This window comes from Trichosurus vulpecula, chromosome 1 (assembly GCF_011100635.1).
Source record: "Trichosurus vulpecula isolate mTriVul1 chromosome 1, mTriVul1.pri, whole genome shotgun sequence".
Lineage (NCBI taxonomy): Eukaryota > Metazoa > Chordata > Mammalia > Diprotodontia > Phalangeridae > Trichosurus > Trichosurus vulpecula.
This window is the reverse complement of record NC_050573.1, coordinates 517800477-517816323: the sequence shown is the minus strand read 5'-3', so window position 1 is coordinate 517816323 and position 15847 is coordinate 517800477. Positions and strand designations below refer to the sequence as shown.

The following is a 15847-nucleotide window of genomic DNA, read 5'->3' as shown; positions in this document are numbered from 1 at the left end:
GCACTCCTGCTCTGATGTGCCACTTAATTCCTCCCACCAGGTGGGCCTGGGGCCAGAAGCAACTGCAGCTGTAGTTCTGTAGCTGCCCCACCTCCACTGCCCCTGGGGTGGTGGCTGAACCACAAACTCCTTTCACTCTGTCCCAGAAGCTTTTCCCACTAACCTTCTCTGTTGTCTTTGGTATTCGTGGTTTGAGAAGTCTGGTAACTGCCACAGCTCACTGATTCAGGGCACTAGGGCCTGTTCCGCCTGGCTCCCGGTCTGGTTGGTACAGGTGTGGCTCACGCTGGGCTCTGCTCCCAGGTCCGCGTGGTAGACCTTACCCAGCGACCACCCAGGCTGTCCTGGACTGGAACCCTGCTTACCTCTGCTATTTTGTGGGTTCTGCAGTTCTGGAATTTGTTCGGATCCATTTTTATAGGTGTTTGGAGAGACCTGGGTGGGAGCTCACACAAGTCCCTGTTTTCCAGCTGCTATCTTGGCTCTGCCCCCTCTATTATTGTAATTTTAAAAGGAAGCATGTTGGAGTGCATAACCTGATGTCAGGAAAACCTTTGCTTAATTTCTATCACTGATGCTTACTTGCATGGGCAAATCACTTAACCTGTCTGATTCTCAAGTCATTACTTCTTTTATCTCTCTATACTCTCTCCTTTACTGACCACATTAACTCTCATGGCTTCTATTATTGCACTCATACAGATGATGTCCAAATCCATTATTTCTTACCCCTAACGTAGATTTTTTTGTAAATTTTTTATTCATTTTAAACTTAAATACAAAATAAGAAAAGAAAAAAAAGGAACATTGCCACGTACACAGCAGAACATGAGACAGGATTCAGAATAAAACAATAAATTTCTATTTCAAGAAAACCTATACAATAAATGCTGCATATTGTTCTCAAAGCTACCCAGCTTTTTTTTCCTTCCTCATAGGTTGTCTTTTGCTCTCTGCTCTGCACTTTTTGCTTTATTTTTCTCCTTCTCTCCCCACCTCAAAGAAGTTCATAATCAAATTCAGATTTTACATACACACACAGACACACACACAGATACACATGCACACACACACATGCACACACATGCATAGATATCTATATAAGACCATACTATGCACACTTCAACCCATCACCTCCTTCTCTGAAGGTGGTGGACCACATCCTTCCCTGTTGGTCCAATTAAAAATCAGTTATGATCTCAAACATTAGTCATCTTGTGAGTTTCTTTAGAATGCCAACAGAAAATCTTTCGATCTTCTCTTACATAACAAAGCATGTTGTTTTCCAAACATAGCTTTGAAATGATTATTACCTTGTCTCAAAAAATCAAGATATTCCTGGCAGAAAAATATTTTGAATATATAGGATTAACAGGCCATCCCAATCTTTATTTCCTGGTAGCTATAACTTCTCACTCAAACATGCTGAATGGGAAGCTACAGGGAAAGGGAAATGAAGAGACTTTACTTCAAAAGAAGGGTTTTTATCTGAACAAAAGTTATCTCTTTCTTAGGAGCACTGAAAAAAAGAGATGTTATGGCATTTTCCAACCCAGAAACAACATGACAATTCAAAAATGGGCTTGTCAACTGAAAGTTCTACATAGAAAGCAGTTGTCAAAATGCAAATAGCATTTACATTGGATATTCTTCCATGTGAACGAGTGCTATCAGATTGGAAAATAAGAAACTCAGAAATTACTTGTTTTCATAATTAGTCTTACCATATCTTCTGATGTCAAATTCAGCACTTTTCCTACTATGTCATATAGCATTTGATCTCTAGGATAATCCAGATGTATGTTTTTATATTTCCTTATTAGTTGATAAAATTTCAATATATTTTTTCAGTATTTCAGATTTCAACACATCAGAGCCTTTATTGTTGAAACATCAAATACTTTTTATCAAATAAAGTGGTGAAAACTCTTTTCACAATACTAGTTGCTTATATTTCTCTTCATATGAAATTCTTAATCTCCTAGGATTAAATATATTAAATTTGCCAAATATATAATTTTAAAATAATTACTCCATTAATAAAACAAAGATACAGTTTTTTTTTTACGATATTTCAGCTGTGAGAATGACCATGACTGTATTCAATTCAAACCTTTAATTTTTCTTTATTTCTTCTCATCACACAGTCCTATATCATTTGGTTCATTCTGCATAAAAAAGTGTTTCTTCAAAGGAATTCTCTTCACTTTCTCTCAAGCCAACACCCAATAATTTCTCTCTAAACTCATTCTACATAAAAGTCTCTTCATGATGTTTGTTCATGAAAGAACAATTGAGACAGTTCTGACAAAAAGAAGCTTATCCTTACCTCCTTCTCTCTGCCTTTCCCATAGTTTTTTTTCTTAGATCCTGATAGATTGAAGTTAAAATTACAAACCCCCTGAAATGCTTCATAAAATGGCACTTAAACCTGTAACTCCTGGCTTCTATGCTCTTTAAGGGATGATCATAGTTTTGGAAGGAGAGACTTTTGAAATAGTTATTACATTTATTTATAGATTTTACGGATTCTGAAAGGAGGGGAAGGAACTTAGTACTTTTGATTAAAACCCTAGACACTAACATTAATGAATTTATTTTTTTCCATCTGATGAAATTGATTGAGCACAATTTGGCCTTGAATTCAAAGATTTAAAGGCTTAATGTTTGTGAAGTTAACCATTAGAAATCTTGTCATCGAAGCTGATGATCTGGAAAGGCAGAACTGTGCCTCATCGTTATGACACAAGCAGTCTGAAATGAACCTTAGGAGGCAGAATCAAATTATATGACCTTCAGAAATGTTTATTGGGAATCAATAGTTAATTGAACCATTATGTATGGAGATGTCTCACTTTTTTGCCCAGACCATTGTTGTGAACAAACATTTTCATATGTGAATTTTATAAAGATCAAGTTGAGATGTCAACTGACCAATGTAAGTATTGAATCATTCCTAGAAACAAAAAGCACATCTTGACTTTGAGCCTATTGATAAAGAAATGGCAAGACAACATTACACTGAGTAATGTATTTTATTTGTTCATATAATATTATTAATTCATAGCTAATAGTTATTTAATGCAAATTTATTTCAATTTACTTCATTAAATATTCATCAAATGCCTATTAGGTATTGTGATATTTAGGAAAAAATGAGAATTTCTGCTCTCAAGGAGAACCTTTGTATTTAAAACTTTTTACAGCCCACTTCCATCCTCACCAGTCCATCTTTCTTACATATTATTCTCCACCAGGTACTTTATAGTGCATACTGTATGAGCACTTGCTGTTCCATACACATAATACCTCATATCTCATCTCCATTCATTTGTGCTTACTGTCCCCTCTCCTTGTAATATTCTTTTCCTCACTTTCATCTCTTAGAATCCCTGTTTGCCTTCAAGACTCAACTTAAACATCCCCTTCCACATGAGGACTTTACTAGTCCCCAGCTGCCTTCCCTTCCAAGGTTACCTTGCGTCTGATTTATAAGTTTTGCATATATGCACACATATGCAAATACGTGTATATACACACATGTTGGCTCTCCTTTTAGAAACTCAAGGAGTTTAGGCCTCAAGTCCAGGGACTGTTTTGCTTTTATTATTGTATCTCTAGAGTCAAGCACAATGCTTGACTCATAGTATTTTGTGTCACATAATAATGTACAATAATATTAATAATATAATTATTAACCATATGTTTAAATATGAAATTTATTAAATAATATATTAAGTAATAATATAATGATATGTAATAATGTATTAATAAATTCTTGCTTGTTTGAGGTATACAAATAAATGTGTCAGAATGAAAAATAGAGAATAGGAGAAATTAAAGAGAGGCTCATGAGAGACCAAGGAAGGAGGAATCTTTTGAAGCTTGTATGAATGAGGTGGGGTTCCGGGAAAATTTCCTGAAGGAGGAGGCATCCAAAGATGGACATTGAAGGGAATTAAGCTCTTTAGCAGATAGGGACGTGGAGAGAGTTTATTCTAGACATGGGGGACAATGTGAGCAAATGCATTGAAACTGGTGGTTGGAGATAGGATGGGATGGGGTCACGTTTGGAGTCCTGTTTGAGTGGAAGTTAGAATTCATGAAGAGGACTAATATGAAATAAGCCTAGAAAGGTAGGATGAAACCCATTTGAAAAAGGGATTCAATTTGATCTGCTGTGCCCCAGAAGGAAGAATGAGAATTAATTCATAGAAGTTACAATGAAGCCTTGATTTAAAGAAATTCTTCCCAATATTAGAGCCAGTTATAAATAGAATGGCTACTACAGGAGCTTGTGAGTTTCTTCTCCCTGGAGGTTGTTAAGTGAAATGTTGATGGCCATTTTTTAGTATGTTGTAGAGAGGATTTTTTTGTTTAGTTGTAGGTGAGTTAGATGGTATTGAGATCTCTTCCAACATGGAGGTTCTGTGACTCTATAAATTTGAGATAAGATCTTATGAGAAAGGTTAGGGCTAGAAATAATGGATTTGGGAGTTTACTGCAAAGCTGTAATGATTGCAGTCATGGGAGTTTATATGCTCACCAAGGGAAAAAAAGTATAAAGAGTTTAGAAAAGTGATGCATTTATTTTTCAAATATTAAATCATCAGTTGGCCTTTCTGTTTTATTAAGTTCTATAAACCAAGTGAAATAATACATACACCGGGCCAGATGGTATGAAATATGTCACATTTAAATTAAAAATAAATATACATCAGTCTTCATATAGACCATACTTCTCCATCCCCTCCAAATAAAACAAAAAGCAAAACCATTTTATATAAAAAATACATTTGTGCTTTCATATATCCACAAAATCTTTGAGTGTAATATTTGTTTCAAAAGTCTCTCATAGAACATTTTGTACAGTAACAGCAATATTGTATGATGATCAACTATGAATGACTTGGATATTTTTAGCAACACAGTGATCCAAGACAGTTCTGAAGGACATGATGAAAAATGCTATCCATCTCCGGAGAAAGAACTAAATGCAGATTGAAGCATATTTTTTCTTTACTTTCTTATTTTTTGATGTTTTTGTCTGTGTTTTCTTTCACAACATGACGAACATGGAAATATGTTTTGCATGATGGAATATGTATAACCTATGTCAAATTGTTTTCCTTCTCAAGGAGGGAGGAGTGGAGAGAAGGAGGGAGAGAATTAGGAACTCAAAACATTTCTAAAAAGAAATGTTAAAATTATTATTATTTTTTAAAAGTCCAGAACCCTTGTGGTTTTTAATCTGGGGGTGGAGGGCAGTGGGGGGGGGTAGGCAGGAAGGGGCACTGGGGGGTAGGCGTCCTCTTCCTTCCTGGGTATTTCCTGGTCCCTTCAGCGCAAGGTGAGCGCCACGGAGCAGAATGGCCACACCATCTCTGGAGGACTCCAACGGTTTGGCTCCCCAGCTCATGATTCCAGCGCTTTCACGATAGCTTCATTGGCTTCTATCCTGATCTGAACCTCGGCCCGGGCTGCCTCATCTGATGCCCCCGACAGGTCTGAGTGTGCCTTTTCCAGGTTGGATCTGGCGGCCGCCACGTCCAGCATGTGCAGAGCCACGGCTTCTTCTGCCAGCAGCTGCACCGAGGAATCTGCATTCACTGTGACAGAACCACTGCTCACAAAATACTTGGTGGTGGTGCCATCCTCGGCATGAACGGTCACCACGCCGGGCTTCAGCACCTGCAGGGTGGGGACGTGGGCAGCGAGGATCCCAAAGGCCCCACTCTGGGTTGGGGCATCCACCTGCTTCTCATTGGCCTCGTTGAAATACACCTGCGTCGGGGAGGCGAAGGTGAAGGACATCTGGCCGGGGATGCTGGCGGCGGCTGCCGGAGCGGCCTCGGCGTAGGCGCGGGTCGGAAGGGCCGCAGGGGCCGGGACGCGGGCTTGGCGCAGCAGACGGGGGCCGCAGCGGCGGAGCAGGGCGGTGGGCAGCATGGCGGAGGCGGCGGCGGACAGGCCGGGTGCAGCGCAAGCAGGCAAACGGGCTGCTGGGCCAAGGACGGAGAGGTGGGCCGCGCAGTGGAGCCTGGGAAACTAAAATTGTTTTTACACGTAATTGGGGAAAAATAAAATATTAAGTAAAAAAAATCCCTTCTACCAAAGCTAAGATTATACCTTGAAGAGCATTGAATTCAGGAGTTATAGGTTTACTAAGATCCTAAGACCTGATAGCACCTACCTGCCATGATGGTTGGGAAGATGAAAATGAGGTAAGATTTGTAAAGCCCTAGGCAAGTCTCTAAGCATCCTATAAATGCTAGCTATTATTATTATTAATGTCTTGTTCTTAGGTTTCATTCTCAATTCCTCACTTTCTCTCACAATTCCTTACTTTCATTGCACCCTTTCCTCACCCCCATCCAATCAGCTGTCAAATCTTGTCATTTCTAGCTTGGTAAAATCTCTTGTATGTGCTGCTTTCTTTTCTCTGACAGTGCCACCACCCTAGGGCAGGCCTTCATTGCCTCACACCTAGACTACCGCAATATCTTGCCAGTTGGTCTTCCTGCAGTCCATCCTCCACTCAGCAAATTGATTTTTCCTAGAAAGCACAAATTTGAACATGCCTTCTTCCCCCACTCAGTCAACTCCAGTGACTCACTATTACTGCCAGAATCAAACATAAAATCTGGTTAGCTTTTAAAGCCCTCCAAAACTTAGCCACCCTCTACCTTTCCATTCTTTCTACCATACTCCCTTCTATGTTCCCTGTGATCCAGTGACCTTTGTGTTCCTTGAACTAAATATTCCATCTCCTGACTGGCCATTTTCACTTGCTGATTTCCATGCCTGGTACTTGCTCCCTCCTTATATTCACCTCCTAACTTCTCTGGCTTCCTTCAAGTCTCAGCTATAAACCAATCTTCCCTAGGAAGACTTTCCTGATCTTCCTTAATGCTATTGTCTTCCCTCTGTTGATTATCTCCAATTTTATCTTGTAAATATCTCGGATGTGCATAATTGTTTGCATACTGTCTCCCTATTAAGAATGTAAGCTCTTTTAGGGCAGGGACTGAATTGTGTTTTTCTTTGTATCCCTAACACTTAACACAGTGCCTGGCACATAGTAGGTGCTTAATTCTTGTTGACTGTGTGCAAACAGGAACATCTAGAGGACCTTAACTATGTGGAATCTTTCTTTGTGTATTTTTTTTTTTTATTTAGCATGGGATGACAGTGGCAGACATCTTTGGTGAACATTTCTACCTCCTTGTTTTATGCTATGCTTGATAATTTGAGGTTCATTAACCAAAGTTATTTGCATGGTTGCATCTATGAAAGAATATCATATGATCTTGAAAATATAAAAGTGAAACCTTGTTGAAGGAGAACTTTTCAAAGCTATGTTTTGACTCAAGTCAAATGATTTTAAAGTAGAGATACAGTGGGATCGTGTATTTTCTAAATCTTTTAGTCAATTTTCTAACTTTGAAGATATATAGATATAGATATATCTATCTATAGAAATTTCTATAGAAAACCATTTTTGAAAGCCTTCCTATTTCCTTCTCATATTTTCATCAAAATATGTTCAATATATATAGATATACTGATCATTATAGATCATTCTCAAAAAGATTTTGTAGAGTTGAGAATATTAGCATATGGTTTAGTAGTTTTTAATGTCCTTGTGATTGCCTTTTTTAAAGATAGATAAAACATTTAATAAACATTTACTATGTGCCAAGCACTGTGTTAAATGCCAGGAGTACAAATCCAAGCACAAAACAAACAAATAAAAAGATAGTCCCTGCCCTCAAGGAACTCAGAGGCTAATGGGGGAAAACAACACATAAAAGGTAGCAAAAATTGGACAGGTGAGGTTGGAAGCTACTGAGTTGGGGCATGGTTAAGAAGTAGGTCAAGGAGTCATGGGCTGAGCCAGATTTGGAATGAATAATAATGCTGTCTGTGATTTAAAAAAAAAAAAACAGGACAGTGTCTCCTTTTATACATCTTGAAGATTTATCCTTCAGTACTTTTAAAGTTGTTTTGGTTTCAGGACAGATATTTTCTTTCTATATATGCTCTAGCCTAGTGCAATTGCTTTTTCCATCTTTATCTTCTTTAGTGTCATTTCTACTAACTCATATGGCACAATAGGATTTAACTATGGCATTTAAATATAGGATAGTATTTAAATATAGTTGTTCAATTGTCATCGATGATGAAAATAGATAAAAATAAACATGCTGACCAGTCTATTCCATTTTCATCTATTTGTTGTCCTTTCAGTTTTACCTAATAAATACTCTCAGGATGCTCTGGCTTAGTTAATTTTCTGCACACATTTTCTGCTCCACTTTGCTTTGTGTGCGTGTGTGTGTGTGTGTGTGTGTGTGTGTGTGTGTAGTTACACTGTCATAATCATCTACCATCTTATTCTGTAATATTTTAGAACTGAATTTATAATTACAAGTTTACCCTTTGGCTGCTTCTTTTCCCTGTTTGGCAAGGAGAGCAAGTGTTTGTTAGCCGAGGCAATTTCTGGGCTCATTTGGTCTCACTATTGTCGTCAGTGCTTTGTATCAGTTAAAGTTAAATATTTATCGGAAATGAGCACAGCATATGTAAAAGTAATTTTCTTTGTCCATTTTTCATATTTACTAGCTTGTTTGAATAGACCGGGTTGGAGCCATTAGAAAGGATTGCTTACTTATCTTTCACTCAAATTTATTTTTTTATTTTGATGGCAACAGCTAAGGGATATGGATTTTATTCAGTAGTAGGGACAAGGAACTGCCAATTAATCACTCATCCTCATCTGTTGAGTACATTACCCAGTGGTAGAAGGCTCCATGGGGTAACTGCTAAGTTGTTTTTTCTTTTTACTTAGAATTGAGTAGGCTCATTACCTTTAGCTGTGCTTCTTTGTGGACCATATAAATTTTCTCCCCTTGGTCTAGGTCTATGTGGATCATCCAAAAATATCACTGCTAGTTTCGTTTCCATCTTATTTTAGGAAAACTCCTTTTTGTCCCAGTTCCCACCATGTTTTCTAATTACTCAAGCCGCCATACATAGTTAGATTGAATGTTTAACTGGAGTGATAAAAGCATTAAAAAAAACCAAAAGGGTCGATAAGGATCATTATTATTTCTTATTCAACTGTTCACATAACTACAGGCTTTAATCTCCCAACCACCAAGCATGGACAAGAGCGATTGAGTGTAGATGGAGCTTAGTAAATCTATTTGCTTCCTCATTACAGAAGATATAGTATCTGCCAAGTCTGGGAAACATTTTTCTTCACAGGAACCCAGCTTGATAAGCCTTCCGGTCAGTCTCTGCTTGTGCTTTCCTGATCCTTTCTTCTCTCTACTCAGGTCACCTCTCCATTTGCTGCCATAGCTCAGGATTGCTACCCCTACCTCACTTGTCTTGATATCTTCACCACTCTCACTTGGGTCTGGCTCATGTCCCATAGGACACATGGCTTCATTTTTTTCAATTTGATTTTTCTCATGGACAAAAATCTATTTTCTACTTTCTACTTCCCCCATATTACAGGAGAAGGGGGAGAGGGGATCCCCTTGTAAAACATTTACATAGTCAAGTAAAACAAATTTTCACATTGGCCATGCCCAAAACTATGTCAACATGGACTCTGAAGTCTTTACTTCTCTGTCACGAAATGAATAGTATGCTTCGTCATTCTGGTCTTCCGGAATTGTTTTTCATCATTGTAGTTATCAGAGTTCTTAAGTCTTTCAAAGCTGTTTGTCTTTACAATGCTGTTATACAAATTGTTCTCCTGGTTCTGCTCACTCCATTCTGAATCAGTTAATTCATGTCTTCCCAAGTTTCTTTGAAACCATCCTTTTCATCATTTCTTACAGTACTTCATTCTATTCATATACAATGATTTGTTCAATTATTCTCCAATTTATGGGCACTTCCCCTTAATTTCACAAAAATAGTTACCTAAATGTTTTTGTACATATAGATCTTTTCAGTCTCTTTGGGGTATAAGTCTAGTAGTGGTCATTTTCTAGGTCAAAGGATATGAAGCTTAGTAATTTACAGGCATAGTTACAAACTGTTTTCAGAAAGACTGGACCAATTCATAGCTCTACCAACAATTTATTAGCATGCGTGTTTTCCTGCAGTCCCTCCAACAGCTATCATTTTTAGGTTTTTTTGAGTCAATTTTGCCAATCTCCTGGGTAAGAGGTAGATTAAGGGAAGGAGCTCTTTTGCCTCTTTTTATATCCCTAATACTTAGCACAGGGCAGCTAGATGGTGCAGTGGATAGAGCACTGGAAGATTCATCTTTATGAGTTCAAATCTGGCTGCAGTCTCAGGCTAGCTATTGTGACCCTGGGCAAGTCACTTAATCATGTTTACCTCAGTTCCGCATCTGTAAAATGAGCTGGAGAAGGAAAAGGCAAACTATTCCAGTATATTTGCCAAGAAAATCCCAAAATGGGGTCATCAAGAGTTGTATGTTACTGAAACAACAAAACAGGACAGTTCCTGGCACATAGTAGGTGCTTAATAAATCCTTATTGACTGAAGTCCATTGGGGGAATGACTCTTATTCTTATACATTTGAATTAGTTCCTTATATATCTTGGAAATGAAACTTTTATCAGAAAAACTTATTGTAAACATTTTCCCTCAGGAGTTTCCCTTATAATTTCAATTGCATTGGTTTTATTGCCAGAATTTTTTCCTGTTATATAATAGAAATTTCTGCTTTATCTTCTGTGATCCTCTTTATTCCATGTTTAGACTCTTTCTCTATCTCAAATGAAATAACAATTTTTTCATTGTATTTGACTTATGATTTTATTTTTTATGTCTGTCATGTATCCAATTAGAGGTTATAGTAGTACTTGGTATAAGTTGTTGCTTTATAATCTACTTTCTGCCATATTGCTTTTTGATTTCCTATAAATTTTTGTCAAATAGTGAGTTCTTACTCTTATTGGGATCTTTGGGTTCATGAAAACTAGGCTGCTGTGTTGTTTTGTGCTTCTGTATGTTGTATATGTAATCTGTTCTGCTGATTGACTTCTCTATTTTTTTTTCCAGTACCAAATCATTTTGATGAATACTATCTTGTAGTCAAGTTTGAGATCTGGCACAGCTAGGTCTCCTTGCTTCCCGTATCCCCCCATTACTTCCTTTGAAGTTCTTGACCTTTTACTCCTCCAGATGAACTTTATTATTTTTTCACAGCCTCATTTAAAGTTTTAGCACAGGTAAGTGAGAGCTTAGACAAGACTTATGCTGGTCATTTTTTTGGGGGGTGTCGCTCATATTCATCTTTAAAGATGTTTGAACTCTGGCCTTATGTTCCATGTTCCTCCCTGCATGTGTATCCTTCTGACTCCAAATCAGGCAAGTGAAATTCATGTTAGTGTAACATTGATTTTCTTGGCTCCCACTGTTTGAAGGTCATGTATTTTATATCTCACCTCTCTCTTGGGTTCTCTAGTACCTTTAAGGAGGTCTGGGGGTGACTAGACTTTCTGCCAGTGGCTCCAGTCCCCTCTCATGATGCTTTCTCAATTTTAGGGGGTAGGTCTGTACTGCAGTTCGATTTAATTGCTAACAGTTGGATTAACTTTCACAAAGAAGTATTTACTTAAAAGTATAATAATAAATATACAAACTTACTCCCCAACATGTGAGTACCACCTTAGTATCTGGGGAGGGGAAGAGGATTAAGTTCATAGCTTAGATCAGTTTCTATAGAGCACATACTTTCAGTTCCAAGTCCAAAGCCCTTAGCTTGGCTTCGAATCCCAGGCACCCTGGCTTCTTCAGGCTTCCTTGTTGGGCAGGCCGGTTGCACCCATCCCACCTGTAGTTCTGGCTCCAAGGTTGCTATGGCTTAAAACTGGCACCCAAAACTGAGAAGGACAAACAACACAGAACAGAAAGAAACTCCACAGGGCCATTTTTCAGAGCAATAAAAGAGAGGGGAAGAAGGTATCTTCCCTCCTGGTTCAGTTTATGGCACCAGGCTGTGGGCAAACTATAATCTTCATTCTCTGGAAGCAGCAGGAGAGCCACAGGAAAGAGACTATTTTCATCTAGCCAGTTTTAAAGATGCAGCCTTTTCCAGATAAGCAGCCAATCAAAGGAGGTCACATATACCCATGTGGTAGGGAAATTCACAGAGTAGGGTACTTCCATATTAGGTGATCTGGGTATGTACTGGCAAGCCTCCTTACATTAGTACCACTGGAGCTCAGCTATGTTTATGACATTAATGTTAGTTCAAGTAATTGATAGTTGACTGTGTACATTGTACCTTGCACCAGAAATGGCTCTCAAAGCAATAATCAGTCATTTCCTATTGGTCAAGATACAGCTAATAAGTGTCAGAATCAGTACTTGAACTCAAGTCTTCTGACTTCAAAGTGCTCTTTCCCCTCCAGTATAGACACAATGAAAGACTAGAAATAATTACAGTTATTTTGTTGTTAGCATACTCTTTGTTGTACTGTTAAACATGTTGTGATGTTTCTTCATGTGCAGCAAGCTGGTGCAGTGGATAGAGTGCCAGGCCTGGAGTCAGGAAGACTCATCTTCCTGAGTTCAAATCTGGCCTCAGATGCTTATTAGCTGTTTGATCCTGGGCTTAATCCTGTTGGCCTCAGTTTCCTCATCTGTACAATGAGCTGGAGAAGGAAATGGCAAATCACTCCAGTGTCTTTGCCAAGAAAACCTCAAATGGGGTCATGAAAAGGCAGACATGACTAGAACAAGGGAATAACAACACATGTTAAACATGGATTTAAGTCAAGGGACTTGGGTTTGAATTCTGGCTGAAACAATAATTTGTGAACTTCTTGAGGGCAAGGTCTGTATCAATTTTTTTTGTCTTTGTATCATTAGCACCTAGTTCAGTATTAGCATCTATTAGTCACATAAAGATGAATGAATGGATATAGTCAACTTTATTAAGAAAGATCTTTTGTAGTTTGCAATGTCTAGAAAAGTTGTATTTCTAGATAGTCTAAAATCTGTGTAATTGTTAACACATTCTCCCCTCCTTTTCATTCTGTCATTTTTACTGAAGTAGAGGGTAGTCACACAGGTTTGAGAGTTCCCTTATGTTTTCCCTCATTTTATAGCTTGCTATGGTCAAAAAATTCATCACCCAAAGCCATTCTATTGACTTACCTATCTATGGTCGTTCTCAGACAACAGAGCATCTATTGATGGGACCACACTCAAAGGCTTTTCATCTTAGTAGACCTCCAGAGTTTATATTCCCTTGCACAACTTTCAAGAAAAAAGAATTATCTACATGCTACAATGAGGCATCTGCATATTTTTTTTTGGAAGTGAAAGATGTCATTGTAAAATACAATTGGAAGATTGGATTAGTATTAACCACAAATCCTCTAACCTCAGAGAAAGTATGGTTCACTTATTTGTTAAAAGTATTTCTTATCTTGCTGCTTTCATAGCTTCTATATGAGCCAGAGGCGATGTAAAAGGATATTCTAACTTTTCCTGTAGGAAAAGAAGAATTTCTTTGTAGTTCTGAATTGGATACACTTGGAAATGGAATTGCCCATATGATTAATTGATTTTGAGGAAAAGATAATATAATACCCCTTCTAGGCTGTTCCCTCTACTTGGACTAGATGTCTGGGGTCCCCAGATGTTGGCTGACTACTATATCTCAGGATCCTAGGGATAACCCTGTGTGCTGGGTTTCTAATACTGTTTTTCACAAGCCCCTATCCTACTTTCCTTTAACAATCAGCCAGTTGACTCACTTTACTTTTATTAATGGTATTTACCAAGATGGGCCAGCTAGGTGGCACAGTGAATAGAATGCTGGGCCTGAAGTTAGGAAGACTCCTTTTCCTGAATGAAAATCTGGCCTCAGACACTGATTAGCTATGTGACCCTGGACAAGTCACTTAACCCTGTTTGCCTCAGTTCCTTATCTGTAAAATGAGGTGGAGAAAGAAATGGCACACCCCTCCAGTATCTCTGCCAAGAAAACCTCAATGACTGAAAAGACTGAACAACAGCAACATTTACTAAGATGGTTTAGTAAAAAGAGTTGCTATAAAATATTCACCCCAAAAGCCTGGGACCTAGTCTTGCACAAGCACACACAGGTCCATGAGAAATATGGGCTCAAACTAAGAACACAATGACAGTGAAGCAAACGTAGGATATATGTTTGGTAAAATAGTAATTTACAGCTCTTAGTATTTTATGGCCTGGAGCTGTTTTCTGGAGTCCATAGCCAGCATTCTTCTCTGGGGGTCATGGTCCTTGAAGCTGTCTTTTTCCTCAGGTCTTTCACCATCAATTTGTCCTTGGTACATCACTCTACTCCCATCACCTATTGGTCCAGTCTCTCTGACCATAACTGAATACATTGTCTGTTTCTGGCCCAATAGCTCTGAGGGCATGGTCAAAGGAGAGGAATTGAGGAAGGAGAGAGAGAGTGAATTTCCTCTCTCCAGGAGCAATTTCCCCTCAGGGATTGGTTTCAATTCTGAACATGGAATCCTCAGCACATGAACTTATAGAAGTCTACCACTGGACTATTTCACCATTTGACATAAGCATAGAAGTCTGATTCCTTTAGTCAGTTGCAAGATATTTCCTATGTGGTCTCATCTGCCTTTATCCAGCAGCCAAGGCCTTAAAATCCTTTCATATTAATTAAAAGCTTATTCACACATTGTGGTGAGCTCTTAGGAAAATTCCTTAACAACTAGTTTACTTTATTGATTCATTTCTTGATTCCTCTGAGGGGTCTGGGTCTTCTTGGATTACATTAATTGAGGTGGGGGTGGAACCCCTACCCTTGCCAAAATAATAATGCCAACTCATTCATAGAGCATAGATATTTTAGGGTTGGAAGGAAAGTGAGAGGTCAGTGGCTTGTTAGTGTACTTATAACAACCTGTAAATATTTTTATCCTTATTTAAAGCTAAATAAAGTGGCTTGCCTAAAGTTACAGAATTAGTAAGTTTTAAAGCCAGAGTTCGAACCTAAGTCTCCTAACTTGAAGGCCAACCTTTTCCCCTCTATGCCACGCAGCATCCTGGAAGTAGATTAGCTCTAAAACCACATATTTCCTGGTGACTTTGGAGTGGTGAAATGTAATGAACATTAAACTTGAAGTCAGAAACTTGAATTCAAGTCCTGACCCTGCCATTTACTGGCTGAATTACTCTAGGGAAGTCTAACTTACTCAGTTTTTTTGGTCTATACAAGGATGGTCATAAAGTTCCCTCGCATCCTAATGATAAATGATTTATTTCTCAGTTTCCTTATGACACATCCAGCCAAATATGATGATACTTGGTTTAGATCGTGGGATAAAGGTTGGACTGGATCCTAAGGATCTATAGTTCACCCGCTCATTTAAAAATAATTTTTTTTAATGAACAGAAATCTATTTTCTCTCCCCTCAACACATTAAAAATAAAAGAAAAACAAATCCCTTGTTAACAAAGCCTAGTGAAGCAAAACGAATTCCTTCATTGACTGTGTTCAAATATATTTGAACATTTTCATTTTGCATGATGAAAATTCTTTCTGTCAGGAGGCGGATAGCATGTTTCATCATCAGTCCTCTGGAATCATGAATGTTCATTGTATTGATCAGAGTTCCTATAGCCTTCAAATTTTCAAAGAAATGAGGAAATGGATGATTTCCAAAAGACATGAAAAGACTTATGTGAACTAATGCAGAATGAGGTGATAAGAACCCAAAGAAAAATTTATAACATAACATCAAAATTATATCAATGAACAATTTTGAGGACTTGTACAACTAATAAATAAAATAAGCAGATCCAGAAGAATAATTTACACAACAATAATATTCTCCTC

The 15847-nt window shown here is 38.1% G+C and overlaps 1 protein-coding gene across 1 annotated transcript; it reads right to left on the bottom strand.

Annotated features, from left to right (window-relative positions):
• Positions 1-5383: 5383 nt before the first annotated feature.
• On the bottom strand, positions 5384-5949 carry LOC118834201 (ATP synthase subunit delta, mitochondrial-like). The gene has a single exon (XM_036741648.1). It carries the CDS (start codon positions 5947-5949, stop codon positions 5416-5418), a length of 534 nt encoding a protein of 177 aa, XP_036597543.1. The 3' UTR covers positions 5384-5415.
• Between the last annotated feature and the right edge of the window lie 9898 nt (positions 5950-15847).

Excerpts from the sequence above, each read along its gene's own strand:
- LOC118834201 (XM_036741648.1), bottom strand. The coding sequence starts at position 5,949 with ATGCTGCCCACCGCCCTGCTCCGCCGCTGCGGCCCCCGTCTGCTGCGC.